Source organism: Oreochromis aureus, linkage group 3, assembly GCF_013358895.1.
Source record: "Oreochromis aureus strain Israel breed Guangdong linkage group 3, ZZ_aureus, whole genome shotgun sequence".
Taxonomy (NCBI): domain Eukaryota; kingdom Metazoa; phylum Chordata; class Actinopteri; order Cichliformes; family Cichlidae; genus Oreochromis; species Oreochromis aureus.
Window position 1 is genome coordinate 51,434,906 of NC_052944.1, and position 23,868 is coordinate 51,458,773.

Consider the following 23,868-nt stretch of genomic DNA (forward strand, 5'->3'; position numbering starts at 1 on the left):
TTCATGTCTGATAATATAATAGAAGAGATCTGACATGCAAACATGGAGGCACAAAGAGTAGCCACAGACAGGGGAAAGAGTGGAAAAATGTAATCAAACATAAGCTCCAAGCCTTCATTTGATTGACCATTCTTGCAGGAAGTGAGAACAACTGGGATGTACCAGTCGGTGTGTTTTTTGAGAGTCCTCTGCATAACCCATTGTACAAGGCCACTCTGTCAATTCAAAGATTTAAAGATATTTGCCGTTTCTTGCACTTTGATGACAAGAGGACCAGAGCCTACCGACTGAAAACAAACCACATGGCAGCTTTCCGCTACATATGGGGCCTGTTCCTGGTCAACTGCAGGCAGAAATTCATCCTCAGTGATTGTGTTACAGTGGATGACCAACTTGTGCCTTTCAGAGGGAAGACCCAGCTTCTGCAGTATATGCCGAGCAAGCATACAAAAGTGATACAAGTGATACAAAAACTGCAATTTCTTGAAATTAATGAAAAAATAAATAAAAATGCAAAGAGCCTCTTGTCACAAACATGTTTTATGAGGAATACCTCAAATATGAGAATGTTACAACTCTTTGTTTTAAAGATTTTGAAAAATAACAACTGAGTTTATAGCAAAATGCATTGTTTCTATTTGGGGTCATTTTTGACCCCACTCGTGGAAGAGTGTAGGTATTGGTAGGTTGTGCATCCAAGGGTTAACATGTGCACACTCGCAAGAACTGATTGTTTGCTTGCAACATGCAAATTGTTTTCCTAATCAGACTTCTGAAGAAACCACGCCTCCTGTTACTGCAGGTGAGTATTTCGTTTAACCAGTGCTGAAGGACAAATGCTGCACAGCCTCACTCACTGCAAGGAAGCAGATGCATCAGCGTAATTCATGAGGTAAATACTTTATGTTTGGTTGTTTGTATAATTTACTGTCTCTGTGGTTCTAAGTGACAACTTGTTGCCTCAAACATGTAAAACTTTAGTTCTCAGATGCAGATTTTGTGGTGATTTAAGGTGTATTTGTTTGTTTGTGAGGCAATTTACAACAAGCTACATTGTAATAGTTATTATCCCTCTATGCTGAACATTACACAGTGTGAAGGCCATCCACAGAGAAGAAACAGTTAAAGCATAATTATGTTAAATAATTATAATCATTTACATGAACTCTAACCTTTTTTGACTCAAAATAAATAAAATTATTCTGATCATAGTTAAGTGTTGATAGATCATCACATAGTGGCAAACATCAAAGTTGAATTAGGATGCTGTTTTTAAACAACACGATTTTTTCTTTTTTTATTTCAGCATGAATGCAGAGGTATATCTCTTTATTGTGACTATTTTCTTCTTGTTTCCAGAACAAAATGAGTCTAAAAAACGGGTTTGGATTCCTGGTCAGCCCAGGTAACCTGACACAAGTATTTTCAAATGTAATGCTCAGTACTTGTTTATATGTGTATAAAAATACTTCAGAAAACTCTGCTTTTCTTCACTTGCTAATTTTTACTGGCAGTTAGAAGATTATGAAGAAAGCTTTTTGTTTTTGACATTGAAGATTATTATTATAGATTATTATAGATAGATTATTATTTCATGATTTTCTTTAATTTTTCACTTCAGAGAATTTGACTCCTGCGGTGCTCAACTGCATCATTATTATTGTTGTCTCTGTGTCCATTCTTCTTGTTGTTACTGTCACCTACAAGTGTAAGCAAAAGAAAAACAGTAAGTCACAAATTCATTTTTCAGTTTGATACAGGTTTAATGAGCTCTATGAATATTTTTTTCCCTTATAATGGTATTTTAAAAGATGTTGGATAATGAGAGATACAACCCAAGTTACTTATGACTTTATAAGAATCAAACAAAACACTAATCTCCCATGTTTTGTGTTTCTGACAGGAGGGAGCAAAAATGAAAATAGGACAGCTGAGAGGAATTCAAGTGAAGCTTTGAACTCAGGTGAAACAAAAAATGACAACAAGCATGTAAAGTAAACAATGGACATAATTTTTATCTACTTCCAATGAAAAAAGAAGCAGAATTGCGTGTCAGAGGGAAGTCTAACCTGAACAACAAAGTTCAGTCAGAGATGAATCAGAAGCACAAAGATAAGATAGCAACTCAGGAAAAAAACAGGGGGAGGAGAGAGAAATGAAGCAGCTGCACTAAAAACAAATTACAGATGGTGTAAAAACGAATGACTGTCATGTCTGTGAATAAAGGCATGATAGTGGGGCAAACTTAGACAAATGACAAATAGACTCAAGGACAGCTTTTACAACAGGGCAACGGCCTTAATCAGTGCAAACAGTTGACCTGATTGGTTACCTCCCAGGACTTCTTTTGGGGGGTAACAACAATAACAATAATAATATTTTTGTATTTTTATAAAAAAAAAAAACAAGGTGCAATAATAATTACTGTGAAATAGTAACAGAGTAACAAAGTCATTAAAATAAATAATCCATTAGATTTGACTTCAATTGACGACATCTTCCATTGAAATTATGCACCTGTGCAACAGAGGCATGCTGAGGGAACACAGCTACATTTGATCAGTAGCTCATCTTCCTCTTATTAAAAAAAAAAAAAAAAAAAAAAAAAAAAAAAAGATGAAATATTCCAGCTTTAGGTGTTTTTCTATGATCTATATAGAATCTTATCCTCCATCAGAAGGATGCATTGCAGTGTGTCCATGATATAATCCTGGCAGTTTTGTTGTGTTAAGCTAAATGACTGTAAATAGTCTGAAATTTCACTTTTAGAGCATTTCCTTCACACACACACAATATTCTTTATGTCTGATGATCGCTCCAAAACGTGCGTCTTTTCCATAATGTTCTACTTTTGTCCAAGTTCAAAGAAGAAGAAGCTGCAGCCCTGAAGCTCAGTGATGAACACCAGACTGAGGAAGGAGATGAGAAGAACCTGCAGACACTGGAGAATAACTCACCAAGCCATGATGTGAGTAACATTTTTGCAAATTAAATCTTCCAAAATTTTGAAGCTTTATTTTAAAAGCGCTAACATTTTTTTTTCTCTAAACTCAGGTGGATGACGAAGTAGCTGTAGCACAGCAGCAGCTGCAGGGTGAGGAGCAGCACAGGGGGAATGATGAGGTGAGGATACAGACACTGAAGAAAAGGCTGGAGAGCATGAATGAAGTGGTCTAAATGCATGAAACCAGCTCAGATGTTTCCACAGTTGTCATCTAGTCCATGCTTAGCTCTATGCTAACCGAAATGAATAAATAATTGATCCTCTCAGCTGTGCTTCTGTTTGTTAGTTGGATAAAACTGAGGTGATGACACCTGACACGCTTAAAGAAAAGCAGGAGGCCTCTTCACAGCTGAACCTCGGCCTTGCTGTCACCACGAGGAACAAAGTAAGCAACATCACCTCTTACAGCACACATGACCTTATATTACACTAACTCAGGACAAGCATATCATGGTACTTTTTAAATAACTACATTTGACTGTCAGGAGATAAAGTAAACAGTTGGTGAGCACATGGTGATGGTTGGAAGGAACATCGTCTTTTAACAATAAAAAAAGTCTTTAACATACTGAGGGTGCACAGCCGTATTTGATCAGTAGCTGATCTGTTAACTAAAAAAATTAAAACAATCTGAAAAAAATAATTGTTTTTTCAAGTGCTTTATGCAATCTTCTTTGAATAAAAACACTTTTGTCTTTTCATTCAGAAGACACAGTTATCAGTTTTTCAGTGGTAAAAATCAGTCGATGGAAAATGAGCTGCAATGGCCATCAATGCTGATGACCACTGTACCAAACCTGTTTTTTAGAGAAGCAAAAACCACTTTTAGGATTAAAATGTAGACAGCTTTTGATCTAGATCACTTAAAATCCTATTTGTTTTGCAACCTGATTACTTTTGGAGATTCACCAATTCAAGAATATGTACATTTTGTTAACAATGCTAACAAAATATACATTTAGTATACTAATTTCTTATGTTGTTTTCTTTTGTCTGTGATCTCAGGTGAATGAGTGGATTCCACTTGCATAAGTGGATTTTGTTAGACACTGCCATCAAGTGTAGTTTCATTCTGATGTACATAAAAGCAAACCATAGAAAAAGCATTAAAGAAATCCACTTGCATAAACTGAAACAACGTCCTCAACATGTGTGTAATGAGCTTCTGATCTTTTTAAACATAGAAGCCACAAGCTGAACTCAAGAGCAATGATGAGGAGACTGAGGTGCTCAAGACTCAGGTAATTCTATATAACAAATTAAAGGACTTTTTAATTGCTCTTTCAATCACATATGCTTCAATGAAAGCAGATGCCTATCAACGAGTCTCCGAGTAAAGATATAAAAGCTGATGTCCTGATGCTGCATGATGAGAATGAACAGAATGAACTCCTGCAGATAGTCGAGCAGTTGCAGAAGACAGAGGCTGAACTCAAGAGGAAGGATGAGGAGATTGAGGAGCTCAAGACTCAGGTAATTCTATATAACAAATTAAAACACTGCTCTTATCTGTAAGGAGGCCCCAGGGCAGATCCAGGACAGAGTGGAGACACATATCTCACCTGTCCTGGGAACCACTTGATGTTCCCCCAGAGCTGGAAAGAAGGAGGTCCAAGTTTTCTTGCTTACACTACTGCCCTCATTTCACAAGCCCCCCCCATTCATTATGTAGCCATTAAGCTAATCTCTAGGAGTATAACCAGTATGACTAATGTGATACTGAGCCACTGTGTTTGTTTTTTGTTAGCTGGAGAAACTTCAGTGGCTGAGAAATGACACACTTAAAGGGATGGACGAGTCACAAAGGAAGTTCACCAAGCTTACCCTTGCTATCAAGAGGATGGAGAAAGTAATTCTCAAATACAAACACAAACTTCCACATACAATATCAGCACTGTTCCATTAAGTTTGTGGTAGATTACAACACATGCCATTTTATGCAATTGAGCCTTTGTTAAAAGCAGAGTGAGGAGACACATGTTTTAAGCTTAATACAACAACATGGCTCTTCATTTATTTTTCAGTTGGAGGAAAATGTAGGTTTACACAGGATACAATCACTCTGTTCGAAGAATGAGTCACTGGAGAAAGACCTGCAGACCCTGAAGACAGAGCTCGAGGCCAGCCAATCAGAGGTTTTTGTCTTTTATTTCTTTTACCTCCATATATTCAGTTTTATATCAAGTTATATCTCAATGAATATTTTTATATGAGTCCATCAACCACCTTCAAAAAGAGGAATAGAAACAACAACATTTTGCTACCTGCCAGTGCTAACATTGTTGCCAATGTTTGGTAGCATAGCGTAGCGTCAACATGAATGCCAAGTTAAAAGACAAAACTAATGAAGTCATGAAGCTCCATGCGGTGAGAAAATAAATATTTCATTAGCCCATTTCACAATATATTCTGTTATATTGATTCTGTATTAATTCACACTTCATCAATCAGTTATAATTTCTCTATGGACGTTACTATCTCTCTGTTCACCACATATTTTTTGTTTTTAAAATTGCTAAGGTTTTTCTAAAGTAGTTCTTTTTCTAACTTCGCTCGGTGTTTCACTATGGGGATCGCCTCGGGGTGACCAACTACGGAAGCTCCAATGACACCACGTCTGTCTATGACAGACCTGTCGAGACGTGCTCAGGGGTCCGCTCCCTCATACTAACACGGCCGACATGCTCCTCCTAACTCATTCTCACTTTCTTCCCGTGAGAAACTACTTTGAGCTCCCTCAGCGCATCCAGGCTAACTTGATTAGCTGCTTAACAGTTCTCAGGCGTCCCGTGTAGGAGTACATCGCCGGACGCTGTTTTTCCGGTTCCAGTTTGGATCGTGCTGAGTAAGTCCTTCGAAAGAAGTGTACTTAGAGTTGCACTGTGGAACAGCAACCGCGTCAGGCGAGCTGTCCCAGCGGTTCCTGGTTTTAGTTAGCGAGGTTGATGACCTTGTGTGACTCGGGCTAACGCGTTACGGCGAGCTGTTCGTTCAGTGTCTCGCTAGTATTAACTTGTTAGCAGGCCACAAACCACATTAGCGTCTCACTAGCATTAGCTTGTTGGTCGACCTAGGGTTCAGTTAGCATTAAGTTGCTAACGATATTGGCTAGCGGAGTGCAGCTAACGTGTCACGACGAGCTGACTCCCGCTGCGACTAGATCGGATTTAACACCCGCTGCTAGTCCTAGCTACTTACGGGCTAACGTGTCGAGACGAGCCTGGTGACCCTCATCCAATATGCATCGTCTGTATGGGTGTCAAGCATGCTCAGGCTTCACTGGCGGACCCTCGGGGATGCCCACACTGTGCTTTGATGCCAGAGAAAGTCCTGGAAAGGAGGCTGAGAGTAGCAGTTATGAACAGTCAGGACCCCTTCCTTTCGGCTGCTACTGCTACAAGCGATATCCGTCATCCACGAGCCTCCACAAGCTCGGCGGACATGATGGAAGAAGAGTCCCCGCTCATGCCCCCATCGTTCAAGGACCTCCTCGATCAAAACGTGGGCGAGCCGGGTGGCGAGGAAGCGGAGGGCGATGCCGACTTCGACCTCCTCGACCTGGAGGACATGGATAAGGAACATGAAGATGACTCTACCTTTACTCCCCACCAGTCCAGGCCACCGAGTGGGGCTGAAGTTGCACCCCCGGTGGACAGCAATTTGTACGAGGTCTGCAAACGGGCTGCTGCCAAGCTAGGCATCCCATGGTCAGCCGCCCAGGATGCCAAAGGGGCAGAACGCGACCTGTATGATGGCAAGAGGCTCCCACCAGCCTTGCTGCCATAGAAGCAGCATCTGCCAGCAGTCCCGGCCTGCATGAAAGAAATGAGTCGCTATTGGTCAAACCCTTTTAAAAGCAAGCTTCCGACCAAGGGCTGCTCTAAGCTTGAGATCCAGGGGATGGGTGAACTGGGACTGACCGAACCCCCAGCAGTGGAGCCTTCAGTGGCGTATCACCTTCACCCTAACCGCAGGGCAATCTCAGCTTCTTCTAGCATTTCTTTGCCCAACAAGATAGATCGCCTCATGGTATCTATTTATCAAAAGATGTACAAATATGCTGCACAGTCAGTATGCTCGCTTAATGCAGTCACACTGCTATCAGCATATCAGGCAGAAATTCTGGAAGACATGGCCTGTCAGCTTGACTCGGGTTCCCCGAACCCAGCCCTCTGGGATGAAATCTGCGTGGTTAATGATCTCATTCTTCGCTCCTCCAGGGGAGCAGTCCAAGGGTGTGGCCGCGTTATCGGCCTTGCAGTCTCGGGTAAGAGAGCCTTGTGGCTAAACCTGTCAGGCCTAGATGATGCTCAGAAGGCTGAGGTCATGGATGCAGCGTATGACCCAACCAAGGGTCTCTTTGGCCCAGCCCTGGAGAGAATGAGAGAAACAAGCACCCGCAGAAAGCAGGAGGGAGAAGCATTCAACCTCTGCTTACCCAGAAAACCTAACTCTCAGCCCCAGCAGGTGCCAAGAGCTGGCTTTGCAGCAGCAGCAGTAGCTGTGAGAGGGAGACAGAGTGGGGTCAGAATGCAGAGAGGAGCAGGAGGCCAGCAGGGTGCCCACCAGGCCAAGGTAGAGAACCAAAGACCTTAGGGCAAGCATTCCTTTGCAGCAGTTGCTGCAAAGAACAGGCCATCACACCCCGGAGAGGGGAAAAAGAAGCGGTCAGGCTAGCACACCTGCAGCATTCTGTGTCACCTCTCTTTTCTCCCCCAAAGAGAAGGAAGGTGTTAGAAGGGGTAACCAAATCACTCCAAGGTTCAGGGTCTCCAGAAGTTTCCAGTTCACCAGGAGCACCCTCTCAGTCTCCTCCTCCAGTTCAGGGAGGACAGACTTGTGGACAAATGGCACAGTGTCACCAAACACTCCTAAGCACTCTGGCAGTGTGACCAAGCACTGCCCAGAGTCACCAGACACTTCACTGTGGTTTGGGGGTAACAAAAGAAATAAAACGTGCATTTCTGCAGCCAGGCAGTTTGCCAAGGGCAGAATGTCCCCCCAGTTTCAAAATACAAACAAAAGAAAATCACTGCAATTTGTCTTTGTTCCCAGCAGGGGGAGCTCACGCTCTTCCCGAGGGGGAGAGCCCCAGGGGTGACGTTACGCTACCGCATCTTCAGAGGCCCGCTCGCAGCGCGGCTGGAGCGGTGGTGCGCATGCGCAGTTCATCCCTGGGTCTTGTCAACCATTTCCCATGGTTACAAACTACAGTTTCCGGCAAAACCACTGAGATTCGGCGCAGTGTTAGCTTCTGTGACCAGTGGCGATTCAGCGAATGTGCTGGAGGAGGAAATATCCTCCCTGTTATACAAACAGGCGATCAGAGCGGTTCCGAGCGAAGAAGCTCAGCAGGGCTTTTACTCCCGCTATTTCCTCATCCCGAAAAAAGAAGGAACGTCGCTCCGTCCTGTTCTGGATCTGCGTGTGTTAAACAAGCATTTGAGAAAGTACACGTTCAGAATGCTCACACACAAGACGCTTTGTCGCTCAATTCACACAGGCGATTGGTTTGTTACAATCGACCTATCAGATGCATATTTTCACATCAGAGCGTAGCGTACGAGTTTCAAACTATCCCTTTCGGGCTATCCTTAGCTCCAAGGGTGTTCAGCAAATGTGTGGAGGCAGTGCTGTCTCCGTTAAGGAACAACGGCATCAGAATATTCTCTTACATAGACGATTATCTAATATGCTCACGATCGCGCGAGCAGGCGATCAAAGACTCCGAGGTGGTAGTGAATTACCTCACGGAGCTTGGGTTCACAATCATCCTGGACAAGAGCCACTTGGAACCCGCACAGTTTACAGAGTATCTGGGGCTCAGAATAGACTCCATCTCTTATCGTATCGCACTTTCAGAGCGGAGGATCGCATCCTTCACTCACTGTCTTTCCCGTTTTCAGCTGGGGAAAGTCGTGCGGCTCAGACTCTGTCTCCGCCTCCTCGGCCTCATGGCCTCGGTGATATCGGTGGTACATTTGGGGCTACTTATGATGAGAGATGGGTCGCTTCTCTGCAACTGTGCCCTCGCCGACATCTCAGTCGTGGTGTAAAAATAACTCAGTACTGTATTGCGGCTCTCCGGCCTTGGAGGAGCCTGACAGCTCTCCCGGCAGGTGTACCTCTCGGGGAAGTGTCTTCCAGGGTGACGCTGACCACAGATGCATCCCTGTCAGGTTGGGGTGCAACTATGATGGGCAGAGCAGTGAATGGCGTTGGGTCACAGAGACTTGCTGTGAATCACATAAATGTACTGGAGCTCCGCGCGGTGCTCCTAGCCTTACGGCATTTTCTGCCGTATCTCCAGGTTCAACATATTTTAGTGAAAACAGACAACTCCACTGAGGTTGCTTATATCAACCGCCAGGGTGGCACCCGTTCCCGGCAGCTACACAGGATAGCCAAGGAAATAATTATGTGGAGCAGCACTCGGCTCCTCTCCCTTCGGTCAACTCACGTGCCAGGAATTCTGAACAAGCGTACAGACCTCCTGTCCAGAGGAAATCCATTGTTCGGAGAATGGAGGCTTCACCCACAGGTGGTGGAACAGATTTGACAGAGATACGGCCGGGTTGCCGTAGATCTCTTCGCCTCGCGAGAAAACGCACAGTGCCCTCTGTTTTTCTCCTTGTCAGATGCACATGTGCCACTGGGCGTAGATGCGCTGGCCCATCCATGGCCAAAAACTCTGCTGTATGCTTTCCCTCCCCTCAGCCTGATCTCCCCAACACTGATCAGAGTGAGGGATCAGGGGCTGTCACTGATTTTAATAGCTCCGCGGTGGCCATCCAAACACTGGATAGCAGAAATCATCCAGCTTCTGGTGGACGAACCATGGCCACTCCCCATCCGCAGGGACCTTCTGTCTCAGGCGCGGGGGAGATATACCATCTCCATCCAGACCAGGTTGCTCTCTGGGCCTGGCCCGTGAAAGGTGGAATTTGAAGGCAGCAGGCATGCCTCCAAAGGTTATTGAAACCATTCAGAATGCCAGAGCCTCCTCCACAGACAGAGAGACAGAAGCCACTCTAATATATGTAATAACCGAACTGAAACTATGTATATGTAATCTACTGAATACATGTTTTAATCAAGAACCTCTACTAAAAGCTTAATCAAAAGATATAGATACATAAAAGATACTAAAGAATAACCTGATTGTTCATAACCGGCTCAAAATACTTGCACTCAGACTCTGCTTTTGGTTTCACTTTTGCAAAGCATGGCGTTTCCTGTCTCAGTTTGGCACAGAGTATACTCAACGTTAAGGCCTTTCTTTTACAATGCAGTCTGCATATAAACATTTAAGATTATAGATTCAAAAGCATTTCGGGTTATAGATTCAACTCAACAGTTTAACGTGGTTCTTACTGGACCAGTAATAAAGACTAATATGATACCAATATATTTGAACATCTGAATGCAATATCACTATTAATAATGAAATGGTAATGATGATTATAAAAATAGCAGCAAATAATAGCAGCAAAATATCTTTCTACTCTTCACACTGGACAAAAGGAAAGCTTTTTCCACCATGAAGGTCTATTTAGCAGCTATTTCAGCCTGCCACGTGGGGTTTGGTGATAAACCTGCCGGGCAGCACCCACTTGTATGTCGCTTCATGAGAGGGGCGCGTCGAACGCTCCCAGTTTCTAGACCACTGGTCCCTTTATGGGATCTGTCAGTCGTTTTAGGTGCCCTCTCCCACCACCCCTTTGAGCCTATTGGGGCTGTGGGATTGAAGTTTCTGTCTCTTAAAACCACTCTTCTGTTGGCTCTAACCACAGCCAAGCGAGTTAGTGAATTACAGGCTCTGTCTATTCACCCCTCTTGTCTACAGCTGGCCCCGGGACTCACTAAAACACTCCTGAGGCCTAACCCAGCCTTTGTCCCTAAGGTGTTGGAAACGTCATACAGGTGCTCTACAGTAGAGCTCCTAGCTTTTCACCCCCCTCCATTCTCTTCAGAGAGGGAGCAGAGGCTGAACACTTTGTGCCCTGTCCGGGCCTTGGGGACTTATGTTGACAAAACAGCCGGATTCAGGAAGTCGGATCAGCTGTTTGTTTCCTGGGCCTCCTCTCACAAGGGCAGGCCCCTTATAGCTGTAAGGGCTTGCAGGCCCCCCCGGGACTCCGAGCTCACTCCTCTAGGGGTGTGGCCACATCCTGGGTTTTGTTCAGAGGTGTATCAGTCCAGGATATTTGTGAGGCGGCAAGCTGGGCTACGCCGCACACGTTTGTCCGGTTTTATCGGCTGGATGTTGCACAGTCATCCCTGGCTCAGACAGTGCTGGATTCTGGTGCCTCAGGTTCGACCTGAGATCCTGGAGTAGCACTGGAGAGTAGCTTCGGGAGCTGGCGCAATCCGGGAGTGGACCATATCTCCCATAGTGAAACACCGAGCGAAGTTAGAAAAAGAACGTTGGGTTACTTAACGTAATTCCTGGTTGTTTGATAACAGAGTGAGGTGTTTCACCAACACTTCCCTCCTTGCTTAGGCACGGAAAGAAATCTGCTTGGAATGAGTTAGGAGGAGCTGGTCAGCCGTGTTAGTATGAGGGGGCGGAGCCCTGAGCACAGCTCGACAGGTCTGTCATAGACAGACGTGGTGTCATTGGAGCTTCCGTAGTTGGTCACACCGAGGCGATTCCCATAGTGAAACACCTCACTCTGTTATCAAAGAACCAGGGATTACGTTAAGTAACCCAACGATATTGTTCTTTGTAGTAATTTTTTTTGATGAACTCAACACCAGCTTTATTCCATCATTTTGGTTGGTAAATATGTTCCCTAACTGAACAGATAGATAGATGACTTACACAGTACAATACAGAAACTTTTCCCTTTTAGTAAAAATGAGTCTGATGTTTTCCTTTTATTCCAAGGTCAAAGATCTAGAGGCTGAAATCCACAAGTTTCATGTTGAAAAAGATAAGTGGCTGCAAGATAAGGAGGAGCTACAGACCACACAGGGGAAACTTGAGGCAAAGAATAAAGAGGTGAATTTTTCATTACTTATGATGAAGAAGCCGATTGTTTGAGGGTACATAGAATTATTCAAACTGTCAATTTCTCAGTAATCTTTATCATGGGTACTCTTACTGACACAGCAGATAGTGGTTAAAATATTTCTTTGAAAACATTAAAGAACCTGAAACCACTACAACTTAAATTTTTTTTCTGCTTACTCAGCTGAATGATGAAGTATCAAAACTACAACATCTGCTTAATAAAGAGAAGCAGATGAGGAGCGATACTGAGATGGATGTGGAATCCCTCAAAACAAAGCTGGAGACCAACAGTAAAGAGGTAATTTTATTTTCATGTTTTTTTTTAATTATTATATTAACTTATTACCTTATATCTGTTTCCTTCTTTTATGCATTCAGGTTTGAATTTGACTCAAAATATAAACATTTTCGAAAATACTATATTTTAGCTGCAGTTTCTCTCTGGAAATGACTGTCTCTATTTAATGTCTTTTTAAAGGTCATTACTGATGTTTACATTAATTACATAAACTGAAATACTCAGGTTAAATATTTAATATTTGTTTTGTTCTGTTAAATGAGTAAATTTTCATTGTTTCTCTTTCCCATGAAAAGTTAAAAGAAAAAGAGGATCAACTCTCTGAGCTTCGTGCTGAGAGAAACAGAAGATAAAGTGATGAGAAGGAGCTGCAGACCAAAAATAGGAAACTTGAAGCCGAGAACAAAGAGGTTCATATTTTGTTCATTAGATTTAATATCTAATATTTCTAATGCAAAATAAAACGTTAACATGCTTTTTTTTCTCATCACAGTTTGTAATTAATTTGTAGAAACTCTTATAAATGTACCTTTACCTTTTTCCCTCCCGTTCCAGTTGAATGAGGAAGTAGCTAAATTACAGCAGAGGCTTGGGAAAGAGAAGCAGAGGAGGCAGAATGCTGAGATGGCCCTGAGTCCTGAATGAAGGAGCTTGAGACTAAAGACTAAGGGTTCATGTCTTTAATTTAGCTGCATTCGTCAAGGTCTTCTTCATTACAAATTTATTCAAATAATCCAAACTTTACATTGGAAGTTCATCAAACTATCTAATATATGATTTAATCATTTTCTGTTAAAGTGCATGGAACTATATCAGTTTTAAATTTGTTTAAACATTTGTTTTTATTTTGTTTTCCCCATTTTCTGCCTCTCAGCCATTTTTACACATAGTAGGTCCCATCTCATTTACATATATTCAGTTAATTATTAATATATACTACTTATTTTTGTACATCAGTTTTTTTCATGTATTATACTTCTTAGGCATAGACAGTAATATTGTGGGTCAGAATGACCTATAATACCAGCTAGCTTGCATACTGTAAAAAGTGTCTGCTTATGAGATGCAGGTAATTTTGTCAAAATGCATTTGAAACACTTTTATTTTCTTCTAATTTGTTCGTTCTGTTTTTTTCTGCCCTAGTAAATATTATTATTATACACATATTGAGAGTGATCCAAATGTTATATAATTATAACTCCAAGTTTATTTTTATTTTTTTTATTTTGATTTGATAATGCCATGAAAATATTCTAAATTTGTAACCCAATGCTGGGTCAAATATGAACCGAGCAAACGCTGGGTTAAAGGAATTTGCAAAGAAAAGCGTCTGGACTTCTTTGAGTTGCTTGAAGACGTTTCACCTCTCATCCGAGAAGCTTCTTCAGTTCTAAGGTCAAATGGCCGAGAGTCCCAGATTTAAACCCAGTGGTACCACACCCGCTTTCACACCTTGGCTCATGTGATTAGAGGATCACCAGGGGGTCCTTTGTCCCTCTTCGGGGGGATACTCCCACTGGGTTTAAATCTGGGACTCTCGGCCATTTGACCTTAGAACTGAAGAAGCTTCTCGGATGAGAGGTGAAACGTCTTCAAGCAACTCAAAGAAGTCCAGACGCTTTTCTTTGCAAATTCCTTTGACTACGATGACCTGGATGACTGAGAACCTTCACAGACAAACGCTGGGTTGTTTCAACTTAAGATGGTTGGGTTAGTGGTTTGACCCAGCACACTGGGTTAGGATAACTATCCAAAAATTGGGTTGAGGTTGAGTTGAGGTTAACAAAAATTGGGTTGAAACCCATCACAAGGGTTATATTACCATTTGCATTTGGGTTAATCAATGGTCATGAGAATTTGCAAATGTACTGTTTATGAGATTTGGGAAAACCTGGAGTCAGCTGAGACTGAAGAAGTCACTTGGATGAGTGATGAAACGTTTCTCCCACTGAAAACTCTGCATCCAGATGAACAGAATCAAACTTTGGGGATTTACTTATCTGGATGATTGAGCATGCATCAGGGCATTGTAAGGTGTGTATTCTAGTATTAACCAGTTGATGCTACAGTGCACACACAGTTTGTTGTTGCTGTTTGTCTGTTTACCACAAATCTGTCTGATCTTTGCTCCCAATTTTAACTTCAGTTACCAAATAAAACCAAGTTCTCTTCAGGCCAATCGTAGGTCACTGGTACAGTTCAAGCAGTAGTGGATTTGATTGGTGTTCACTGTGGCACACTTGAGGCCTTACCTAGACCCCAGATTTATCCTTGTGTGACACGGTGGGGTGAAACACATATGGCCTTTACCAGAAGAATATCCCTGTTTTCATGATCTGAAAAATGGAAACATTTCACTAAAAATCTTGAAAGTTAAATTATCTGATGAGGGAACATAGTTGTAAAAATAAAGTTGTGACAGATCTCCATCCAGTCCTTTGAAAAGTACATCATTGCTGTTTCCATAGGAAATTATGAAGTCACTACCATCCAGGTGCAGATGACTGATTATCACAAAGTGTCACAACATCTATAAAAGTTGGTCTGTTGGTCAGTGTGTTAATAAAATCATACAATCTTCCCCCGAGGACATCCAAGCAAACTCACCTTCAGATCAGATTGTGTAGAATGACATATGTTACTAAATGAATAAGGAAGTATGACTGTGTTTGGAAAGGTTGAAAGAAGAAAATATCTTCTCGCTAAAACAAAGAAGACTGTATGGCTTTGCTTTGGGAAGTTGCATCTGAACAAACCACAAACTATCTCCAAACATGTCATTTGGACGAACAAACCAAAGTGGAGATGTTTAGACACAATGTACAACTGTACATTTGGCAAATAAAACAACAAAAACATTGCACAAACACATGACAGCATACTGCCCAGAGTCCCATAAAAACGTTCTTTTTCCTATGACTAAAAGTGTTGGTCCAGACAACAGAAACACAATAGTTCAGCTTTTTGCTGGAAAGGAAGTATATGATGCTTAAAACCTTTTTTACACATTGTAAAATAGTTTATCTTTCTCTAATACTCTGAGTCATACATGGTGCTAGTCACATTAGCAGTGCAGCCTTCTTCTTTTTTCCTTGTTTTGGGATTGGTAGTCAGTTACTGTATAAATATAAACAGTATGCATTAGCTTTAAACATGGTATAAATTCTAGGTCTAAAAAAGGCTAATGCAGAAGTGCACTGAACCTGCATTTTTTTTCTAAAAGTCAGGAGGGAGCAATTAAGTTTAATTAATTTATGACCTTAGTAAACACTTTCTTAATAACTTTATGGTCACCATTCAATATGTATTAAGTACAACATTATTTATATCTTGGAAGTTAATTTACTCTGGTGCTATGTAAATAAAATTTAAATGAAATGAATTAAAATGGACAATAGAGGATAAAGCACTACTAATCATTTGAGTGTGGCGTTTCCTCTGGTTTCTCAGTCAGATCTTCCCCTTTTGTCACAAATAGTTTTTAAAAGGCCTAAAGGAGCAAAACAACCTCGTGATCTGGAATTCAAAATGTCCTCTGATTTGTATTTTTTTTTTCTGAATTTACATACTGTCTTGGGAATAGTGTCCCCCACACAATGTGTCGACATTGTTTTAGGTGTGTTGTTAATATGGTCCTATCAGTGAAAATTTTGGCCTGTTGGCCAGTCTTTGGTCTGTTGCAGTTGAACACTTTGCTAACTTTGGTTACCCCCTGGTTTTCATCTACTTTAATCAGGTTAACATTTAAATACATGTTTCAGTTTGCTTTGTGACCAAATACCTGAAATCACAACAGCCCCGAGGCCCTTTATGTTGTCCTACAAAATGTGTATTTAGAAAAATTACACATTTACACACAGTGTAAATGTGTAATTTTGTTTCGGTTTTTAATTATAAGCAGGAAATAGTGTGTACGTAACATGTAATATTTTATTACTGCGAAACATTGTGGTGGTGAAGAAAACAGATTTAAATGTATATTGTTGATGGTTTTTTTGGTATGCACAAAAATGTGAAAAGACTGAAGTGTTAATAAAGTTAGTGTCCCTAGGATTTGTGAAAATCTGTACAAGTGCTGGAGCCTGTTGGATACAGTCATGTGTTAGGCACTGTTGTTCAGTGAAGGGGAAAAAAGAAACAGTATTACCTAATGATATTAACTATACACAGCCTTTAAAAAGTATCAGGATTAGGGAATTATTTTACTGCTATTGTTCATATTACCATGGCATTAATAACATAATCTGCAAGTATTGATATTGTATTCATAGGTTTAATTGTGTCACAAGTTGTCAAATAGAACATTTGTGGTTTTGAGTTGACGTATCCATGTATCTGATGCAAGAGGGGGCGTTAAATCCCGATGCATAAAAACTGTATTTTGAAGTTTGGAGATGAGATCTGATGCTGTTTGTACACAGTGGAACATCTCCCACTTGTGTGTTTCATTAAAATCATCGTTTGACTCCACCTGGCAGGGTCAGTGGGTTATTCCGATCTCCTCCATCTCTCTCTCCTTAAAATGAACCTTAACAAAAGCATCTGTCAGAAAGTAGAAATTAATTTTAAAAAACAGAAGTGAAGATGTGGGTAAACATTCTGTGAAAGTTAAAAAACTTTGGCCTATGGCCGCCTAGGGCAGATGATGAGGTGAGGATGCAGACACTGAAGAAAAGGCTGGAGAGCATGAATGAAGTGTCTAAATACATGAAACCAGCTCAGATGTTTCCCCAGTTATTATCTAGTCCATGCTTAGCTGTTTACTAACCTAAATGAATAAATAATTGATCCTCTCAGCTGTGCTTCTGTTTGTTAGTTGGATAAAACTGAGGTGATGACACCTGACACGCTTAAAGAAAAGCAGGAGGCCTCTTCACAGCTGAACCTCGGCCTTGCTGTCACCACGAGGAACAAAGTAAGCAACATCACCTCTTACAGCACACATGACCTTATATTACACTAACTCAGGACAAGCATGTTATGGTACTTTTTAAAGAACTACATTTGAATGTCAGGAGATAAAGTAAACAGTTGGTGAGCACATGGTGATGGTTAGAAGAAACATCATCTTTTAACAACAAAGAAAGTCTCTAACATACTGAGGGTGCACAGCCATATGTGATCAGTAGCTGATCTGTTACCTAAAATAATTAAAAAGACTCTGACAAAAAATAATTGTTTTTTCAAGTGTTTTATGCAATCTTCTTTGATTAAAAACACTTTTGTCTTATCATTCAGAAGACACAGTTATCAGTTTTTCAGTGGTAAAAATCAGTCGATGGAAAATGAGCTGCAATGGCCATCAGTGCTGATGACCACTGTACCAACCTACGAGAAGCAAAAAGGACTTTTAGGATTAAAATGTAGACAGATTTTGATCTAGATCACTTAAAATCATATTTGTTTTGCAACCTGATTACACTTTTCACCAATTCAAGAATATGTGTATTTTGTTAACAATGCTAACAAAATATACATTTAATATACTAATTTCTTATGTTGTTTTTTTTCTCTGTGATCTCAGGTGAATGAGGAAGTAGCTACAGCACAGCAGCAGCTGCAGCGTGAGGAGCAGAGGGAGGTGGATGTTAAAGTGAAGAAAATTCAATTCAATTCAATTCAATTCAATTTTATTTATATAGCGCCAAATCACAACAAAAGTCGCCTCAAGGCGCTTTATATTGTACAGTAGATAGCACAATAATAAATACAGAGAAAAACCCAACAATCAAATGACCCCCTATGAGCAAGCACTTTGGCGACAGTGGGAAGGAAAAACTCCCTTTTAACAGGAAGAAACCTCCGGCAGAACCAGGCTCAGGGAGGGGCGGCCATCTGCTGCGACCGGTTGGGGTGAAAGAAGGAAAACAGGATGAAAGACATGCTGTGGAAGAGAGACAGAGATTAATAACAGATATGATTCAATGCAGAGGGTCTATTAGCACATAGTGAGTGAGAAAGGTGACTGGAAGGAAAAACTCAATGCATCATGGGAATCCCGGCAGCCTCGTCTATTGCAGCATAACTAAGGGAGGATTCAGGGTCACCTGGTCCAGCCCTAACTATATGCTTTAGCAAAAGGAAAGTTTTAAGCCTAATCTTGAAAGTAGAGATAGTGTCTGTCTCCCGAATCCAAACTGGAAGTTGGTTCCACAGAAGAGGGGCCTGAAAACTGAAGGCTCTGCCTCCCATTCTACTTTTAAATACTCTAGGAACAACAAGTAGGCCTGCAGTGCAAGAGCGAAGTGCTCTAATAGGGTGATATGGTACTACAAGGTCATTAAGATAAGATGGGGCCTGATTATTTAAGACCTTGTATGTGAGGAGCAGGATTTTGAAATCAATTCTGGATTTAACAGGAAGCCAATGAAGGGAAGCCAAAACAGGAGAAATATGCTCTCTCTTTCTAGTCCCTGTCAGTACTCTTGCTGCAGCATTTTGGATTAGCTGAAGGCTTCTCAGCGAGTTTTTAGGACTTCCTGATAATAGGAAAGGCTGGAGAGCAAGAAGAAGGTGGTTTGTCTTGTATGATGTTCCTTCATTCCTTCTGTATCCAGTTGGAGAAATGCATATTTTTTGATCACCCTTCACCTCACTCGTCTCCTAGTTTAACGACATAGTGGCCAGGTTTGAGCAGAAGCTCCAGGGTGCAGGGCAGCAGAGCAGGAAGGACGCTGAGGAAGATCTTCTGGACAGAAAAGTGATTACATTTATTTTAAATTCTAATTTATCTATAGATATTTTTATATATGTTTCAACTAATAAGGAATTAACAGTTATATATTGCAACAAAATTGAAAATCTTTTTAAGCATGTTTTTAAGTTCTTAAACCGTCCTACTTTTGTAACTATTAATAATTATGAGTGATGATATAAAACTTAGGACCTGTCAGGCCCTACATATATTAAATATTCACATAACTGTGATTGTAAACCACTTACAGTGGAAAATGCTGCTTCGATAAGATTTATCTGAACACACGTTTTATTCTGATTTGTGTCTCTTGGTCTGTTGTAGTCTTCTCTCTCCTGTGACCCTGATGATTCACTGAAAGTCATTGAAAAGATGGATGCAGAGTTGAAAATGAAAGATAATGATGTGCAGACGCTGAAGAAAGAGCTGGAAACCAACAAAAAACAGGTTATTTCCTTTAGTTTCATTCCATGAGTTCATCTCATATTTGTCTCTATCATGTTTGATATCATATCTAGTCAGAGGTTCAGCTGCTGCTCTGAAGCTCAGTGCCTCTAATCAGGACAGAAGTTATCACTGGTGTTTGTGTTCATTATATTTGTTGCAGTAATTGTTCTTAGTCATTATGATTTGTCCCTGCAGTTTTGTCTCATATCTCAAAAGACATCAACAGTTTTACTCAGTTCTGGTTTTACTGTAAATCTGAATGAAAGATTCATGAATGTGATTAATTGGCACAATGGGTTAAAAAATGATTTGCTACTCTGTGTCTCATTTTCTATTTACAAAAATATGAGGTGTCTTAGTTTAAAAATCACATTTGTTTGACTGATTTATAGATCCGTCAGCCATCAGCTGATCATGAGGACACAAGTCAGACTATTGACGAGCTGAAGCAAACCCAAAGTCTGTTGGAGGAGAAGAATACAGAGATCAGGAAGATCAGGAAAAAGGTATACAGAAAACCCCCTTTTTAGCCTGGTGACCCGTTTGAAGACCAGAGGCTGCGGATGTCTGACCTTTTGGTTTCATTTTGATCATCATTTTCTTCTAGTTTGAGAACGAACTCAATGAGGAGAAGCGGAGACATAACGAAGACCTGAATTCACTGAAGAAGGAGCTTGAGGTCAAAATCAAGAAGGTTAATTCCTTGATTTTAATGTATTTATTGATTTTAGCTAAAACACAGATATAGAAACTATCTCGAGGGGGGGGGGTTTAAATTGTGACTGATTTATAAAAGTGTTTAGTGAGGTTAGACATCAAGGCAGCCAATGTTTGTCCTCATATTTCCACACATAATCTAACTATAAATATATTTTCTTTTTACTTTCAGTTTTGTGTCATGTTGGTCACAGTGCATTTGACAAACTAAATATTTTGGGGCATAGTAAAGGGTGCCATTACATAGATACTGTAAGTCACTCGAAAGTTTTATTCATTTCTGCGTTCAGTTTGTCAAATGTACATAAATCTTCGATTGCTAGTATTGTTGATTTCATTCTATAACACTGGACTTATATTTCTAGGAAGGTTTGAACTTTGAGAGTGTTTAAACGAGAGAGAAAAGTGATAATGTTCATGCATGTCTGAGAAAAGTGTATAAAGTGTGTAGTGAGGGGTTTTACAGCCTTATAACATTTAAGAATATTATACAATAATTGTAAAAAAGTAAAGCTGACTACTTTACGGATTTCGCCTATTGAGGGATATTTTTTAGAATGTGACTCCCGTGATTAACAACGGACCATTGTACTACATTTGAACACGAGGATACTGAAGGTGCTGCTGTAGCAATAAAGTGTAGATACATTATTCATATGATGCAATACTGGAATTTTGCATTATAACTTTTTTTTCAAGTTGTAAAAACAATAAACCAGCTAAAACTTTGATGGTAAAAAAAAATCAATGTAAACTTCTTTACATTCCTCCCAGCTTGAAGACAACGTAAGTGAAGTCCAGCAGCAGCTGAAGGATGAACAGCAGAGCAGAGAGGAAGCTGAGAAGACTGTGCAGACTCTGATGAATGAATTGGAGAATAAGAACAAAGAGGTGCGTATTCATTACATTAAGATCTACTTATACACCATAATCTTTGTGCGTTTTTCAAGGCTTTACATGTGGTTCAAGAATCCTTTGTCATGTTTCTTTTTTTTTTTAGCTACAAGAGTCCAAGTGTCAGTTTGAGTCTCTCAAGGAGCAAACCAGAAGACAGTTGAGTGAACTGAAAGAAAGACACAAGGAGGAGGTCAGCGATTTTATAATCTACCCTTCAATTCTGTATCAGTGTTCACCTTTAAATGTTTTTTTGTATCAGACTTAAAAAATTTGAGATTTTTTAAGATGATTAGATTCTATTTTCTCTCTCTCTCTCTCTCTCTCTCTATATATATATATATATAGAGAGAGAGAGAGAGAGAGAAATAGAATCTAATCTAATAATAAAGCTGTCATTAAAGGAAAAACAATGTTTTAGGTAGCTGATGAATTCGGGGGCTGCAATGAAATATAGGTATAAAGATAGAGATTGTTTTGAACTATAAATCATGCAGAGATACCACAGTGAAGTCCAATCATAAAATATATGGAGGTGTCCAAAAAATAAATCTCTTTAAAATTCCCAGATTTTTGCTGACTGTTAAAAAACAAAAAAAGAAAAACTTCCCTTTGTTTTGTTTTCTTCAGCCTATAGTATGTAGTTGTATTGTAAGAGCAGTGCAGAATAATAACTGAGACATGTGGAATATTTACATTATGCTTTGTGGTCAATATTCGCAAAAGTGTTTCCAATAATTTCACTACTGCATCTCTGTGGTCCTCCAAAGGTAAGCTATCACTATGAGTGTGGCTACTAAAAAACAAAGGGTAGAGTCATTGTAGTGGAATTAATGAGCAGAGTAAGCTCACTGTAAGCTACGACTTTTCAAATTCATACCAAAAAATGAAACACCACGGTAATCATTTTCTGAGGGTTGCACTACAAAGATAACTCTGGTTCTTATTGTGCATATTTGTTCTTTGCATCAGCTGCAGAAAACCAAAGAAGAAGCTGAGGAGGCTATGAAAGAATGTGACATTGCTGGAGATGAACATTTGGTGCCATCAAAGCCGGGCCAAGCAGTGGACAATGTCTAAAGTACTGAAACAAATAATGATGTCATGGGCCAAAAAGGTGCCCCTGAATTTTATTTAACCCTTTAATGCCTAGTGCATCATATTTCATGCATACAGTTTGGTTTTTTTTGCCAGTTTTTGGGACTTTAACATCATCAGTGTGAATCCCCCCCCCCAAAAAAACCCCCCAAAAATAAATGGTATAATACATTTTTATGCGATTAAAGAAAAACAGATAAGCAAATATGATACAAATTAAATGTCATATGTGGAAAGTGAAGTGTGAATTATTTAAACAATTACAAAAAAATTAACAAAAGGAGATTAAGTAAACACTATTTAAAAAAAAAATAGTGTTAGCTTGGTGTCCTCTCTACAGGAAAGGGCAGAGAAGGCAAGGACACCAGAAACAAAATTGCAGACCTGCACCAGGCTGGGAAGACTGAATCTGCAATAGATACGCAGCTTGGTTTAAAGAAACTGCAGTTTCTGTACAGTATGAGATTACTGGGGGAGGAACTTTGTTTCATAATGTTTGTGTATAACAGCAAAGGGGCTTAAGACGTGATGGTTGTTAAAAACATGCAAAAAGAAAGACAAAATGAAAAAATAAAAATAACAAAAAGTGTGTTATTGCACGTAGTGCTGTCTCACTTGTTTCCTGCTTTTTCTTCAGCTGCAGTGCTCTAACATTTCCTGGTCACCTGAGTAAAACAGGTTTATGTTTCTAAATAAAAAATCAAACCAACAAATATGATGCTTGATCTTAAAGACTAAGATACTTTGTGATATTTCCAAGTATTTCCAAATTTTTGGCCTAAACAGTGCCAGAAAACAGGTTTAACAAACTCCACTCAAAACAGATTAAATGTTTGCTTTTACTTTACTTTTAAAATCTTAACAAACAAACAAACAAACAAAAAAGATACAAAAGATACACTGTCACAGATAAATATAGGTTGATTACTTGTAAAACCTAAATCAGTTTTTGATCTACACCTCTGCAGTCTTTACATTATGTACATTTGTAACACAATGTTGTACATTGTAGGTCAGTTGAAACACTGGAGCTCCTGCACTAAGTGACCCGGTGTCCCACTTTATCTGGCATTCATAATTCCTTGTCCCCATCATCCCACAAACTGGAAGAATGTCCACATTGTATTGGCTCTAGTGAATTCAGCACAACAGGATTCAGCAACCTTTCCTTAGAAGTCAATGTGCCATATGATTGCATTAGCAATAAATGTAATAACGCTCTATATTAACAGTTACACACTATATAGAACAACTTTATAGAATTATATTTGTTCGCAGATGTTGGCAGCTATCAGTGAATAGTTATCAGCTATTTTGAAACAAAGAAAGACACTTTTTATCCATAACAAGAACAGCAAATGAACTGTACAACAGAAGATGCAAATGCTATTTATGGTCTCCTCACAACAATGATAAGAAAAATAAACTGGGCCAATATGGTATGTTTGTTAATACAGAGATACACATGTAAATGTGATCTCTGGTCTCCCACTCAGAGACACAGGTCTCCGAGTGTCCAGCATTCAGACGGCTACCTGAGGACACTCATGTGAGAGAAAATCTGCTAGCAAGAACATGTAGAGCCAAATACTGTCAATAGTGCCCCTGCAATGTTCTGAAGACAGTTAAACTTGTCAGGTAGTGATGTCCAGCAGGTGAAAATGCAGCTCCATGAACACACACAGCCATGGATTCCAACT

General features: G+C 40.2%; 2 protein-coding genes across 2 annotated transcripts; both read left to right on the forward strand.

The window, feature by feature from the left end:
* Nucleotides 1–302: 302 nt before the first annotated feature.
* Nucleotides 303–12,943, forward strand: LOC116332820 (binder of USO1 and GRH1 protein 1-like). The gene is made up of 15 exons (XM_039600940.1): nucleotides 303–452; nucleotides 1,360–1,405; nucleotides 1,622–1,726; nucleotides 1,904–1,989; nucleotides 2,861–2,968; nucleotides 3,055–3,123; nucleotides 3,291–3,389; nucleotides 4,189–4,245; nucleotides 4,316–4,477; nucleotides 4,752–4,853; nucleotides 5,029–5,139; nucleotides 11,895–12,008; nucleotides 12,202–12,318; nucleotides 12,615–12,728; nucleotides 12,874–12,943. Exons 1-14 carry the CDS (start codon nucleotides 303–305, stop codon nucleotides 12,669–12,671), a joined length of 1,383 nt encoding a protein of 460 aa, XP_039456874.1. The 3' UTR covers nucleotides 12,672–12,728; nucleotides 12,874–12,943.
* Nucleotides 12,944–16,959: 4,016 nt separating this feature from the next.
* Nucleotides 16,960–22,264, forward strand: LOC120433184 (spindle assembly abnormal protein 6-like). Its single transcript, XM_039599051.1, has 11 exons — nucleotides 16,960–16,968; nucleotides 17,135–17,233; nucleotides 17,843–17,920; nucleotides 18,811–18,831; nucleotides 18,926–19,018; nucleotides 19,337–19,459; nucleotides 19,852–19,965; nucleotides 20,067–20,153; nucleotides 20,951–21,067; nucleotides 21,177–21,263; nucleotides 22,043–22,264. The coding sequence occupies exons 2-11, from the start codon at nucleotides 17,153–17,155 to the stop codon at nucleotides 22,148–22,150; spliced, it is 909 nt and encodes a 302-aa protein (XP_039454985.1). The 5' UTR covers nucleotides 16,960–16,968; nucleotides 17,135–17,152; the 3' UTR covers nucleotides 22,151–22,264.
* The last annotated feature ends 1,604 nt before the right edge of the window (nucleotides 22,265–23,868 follow it).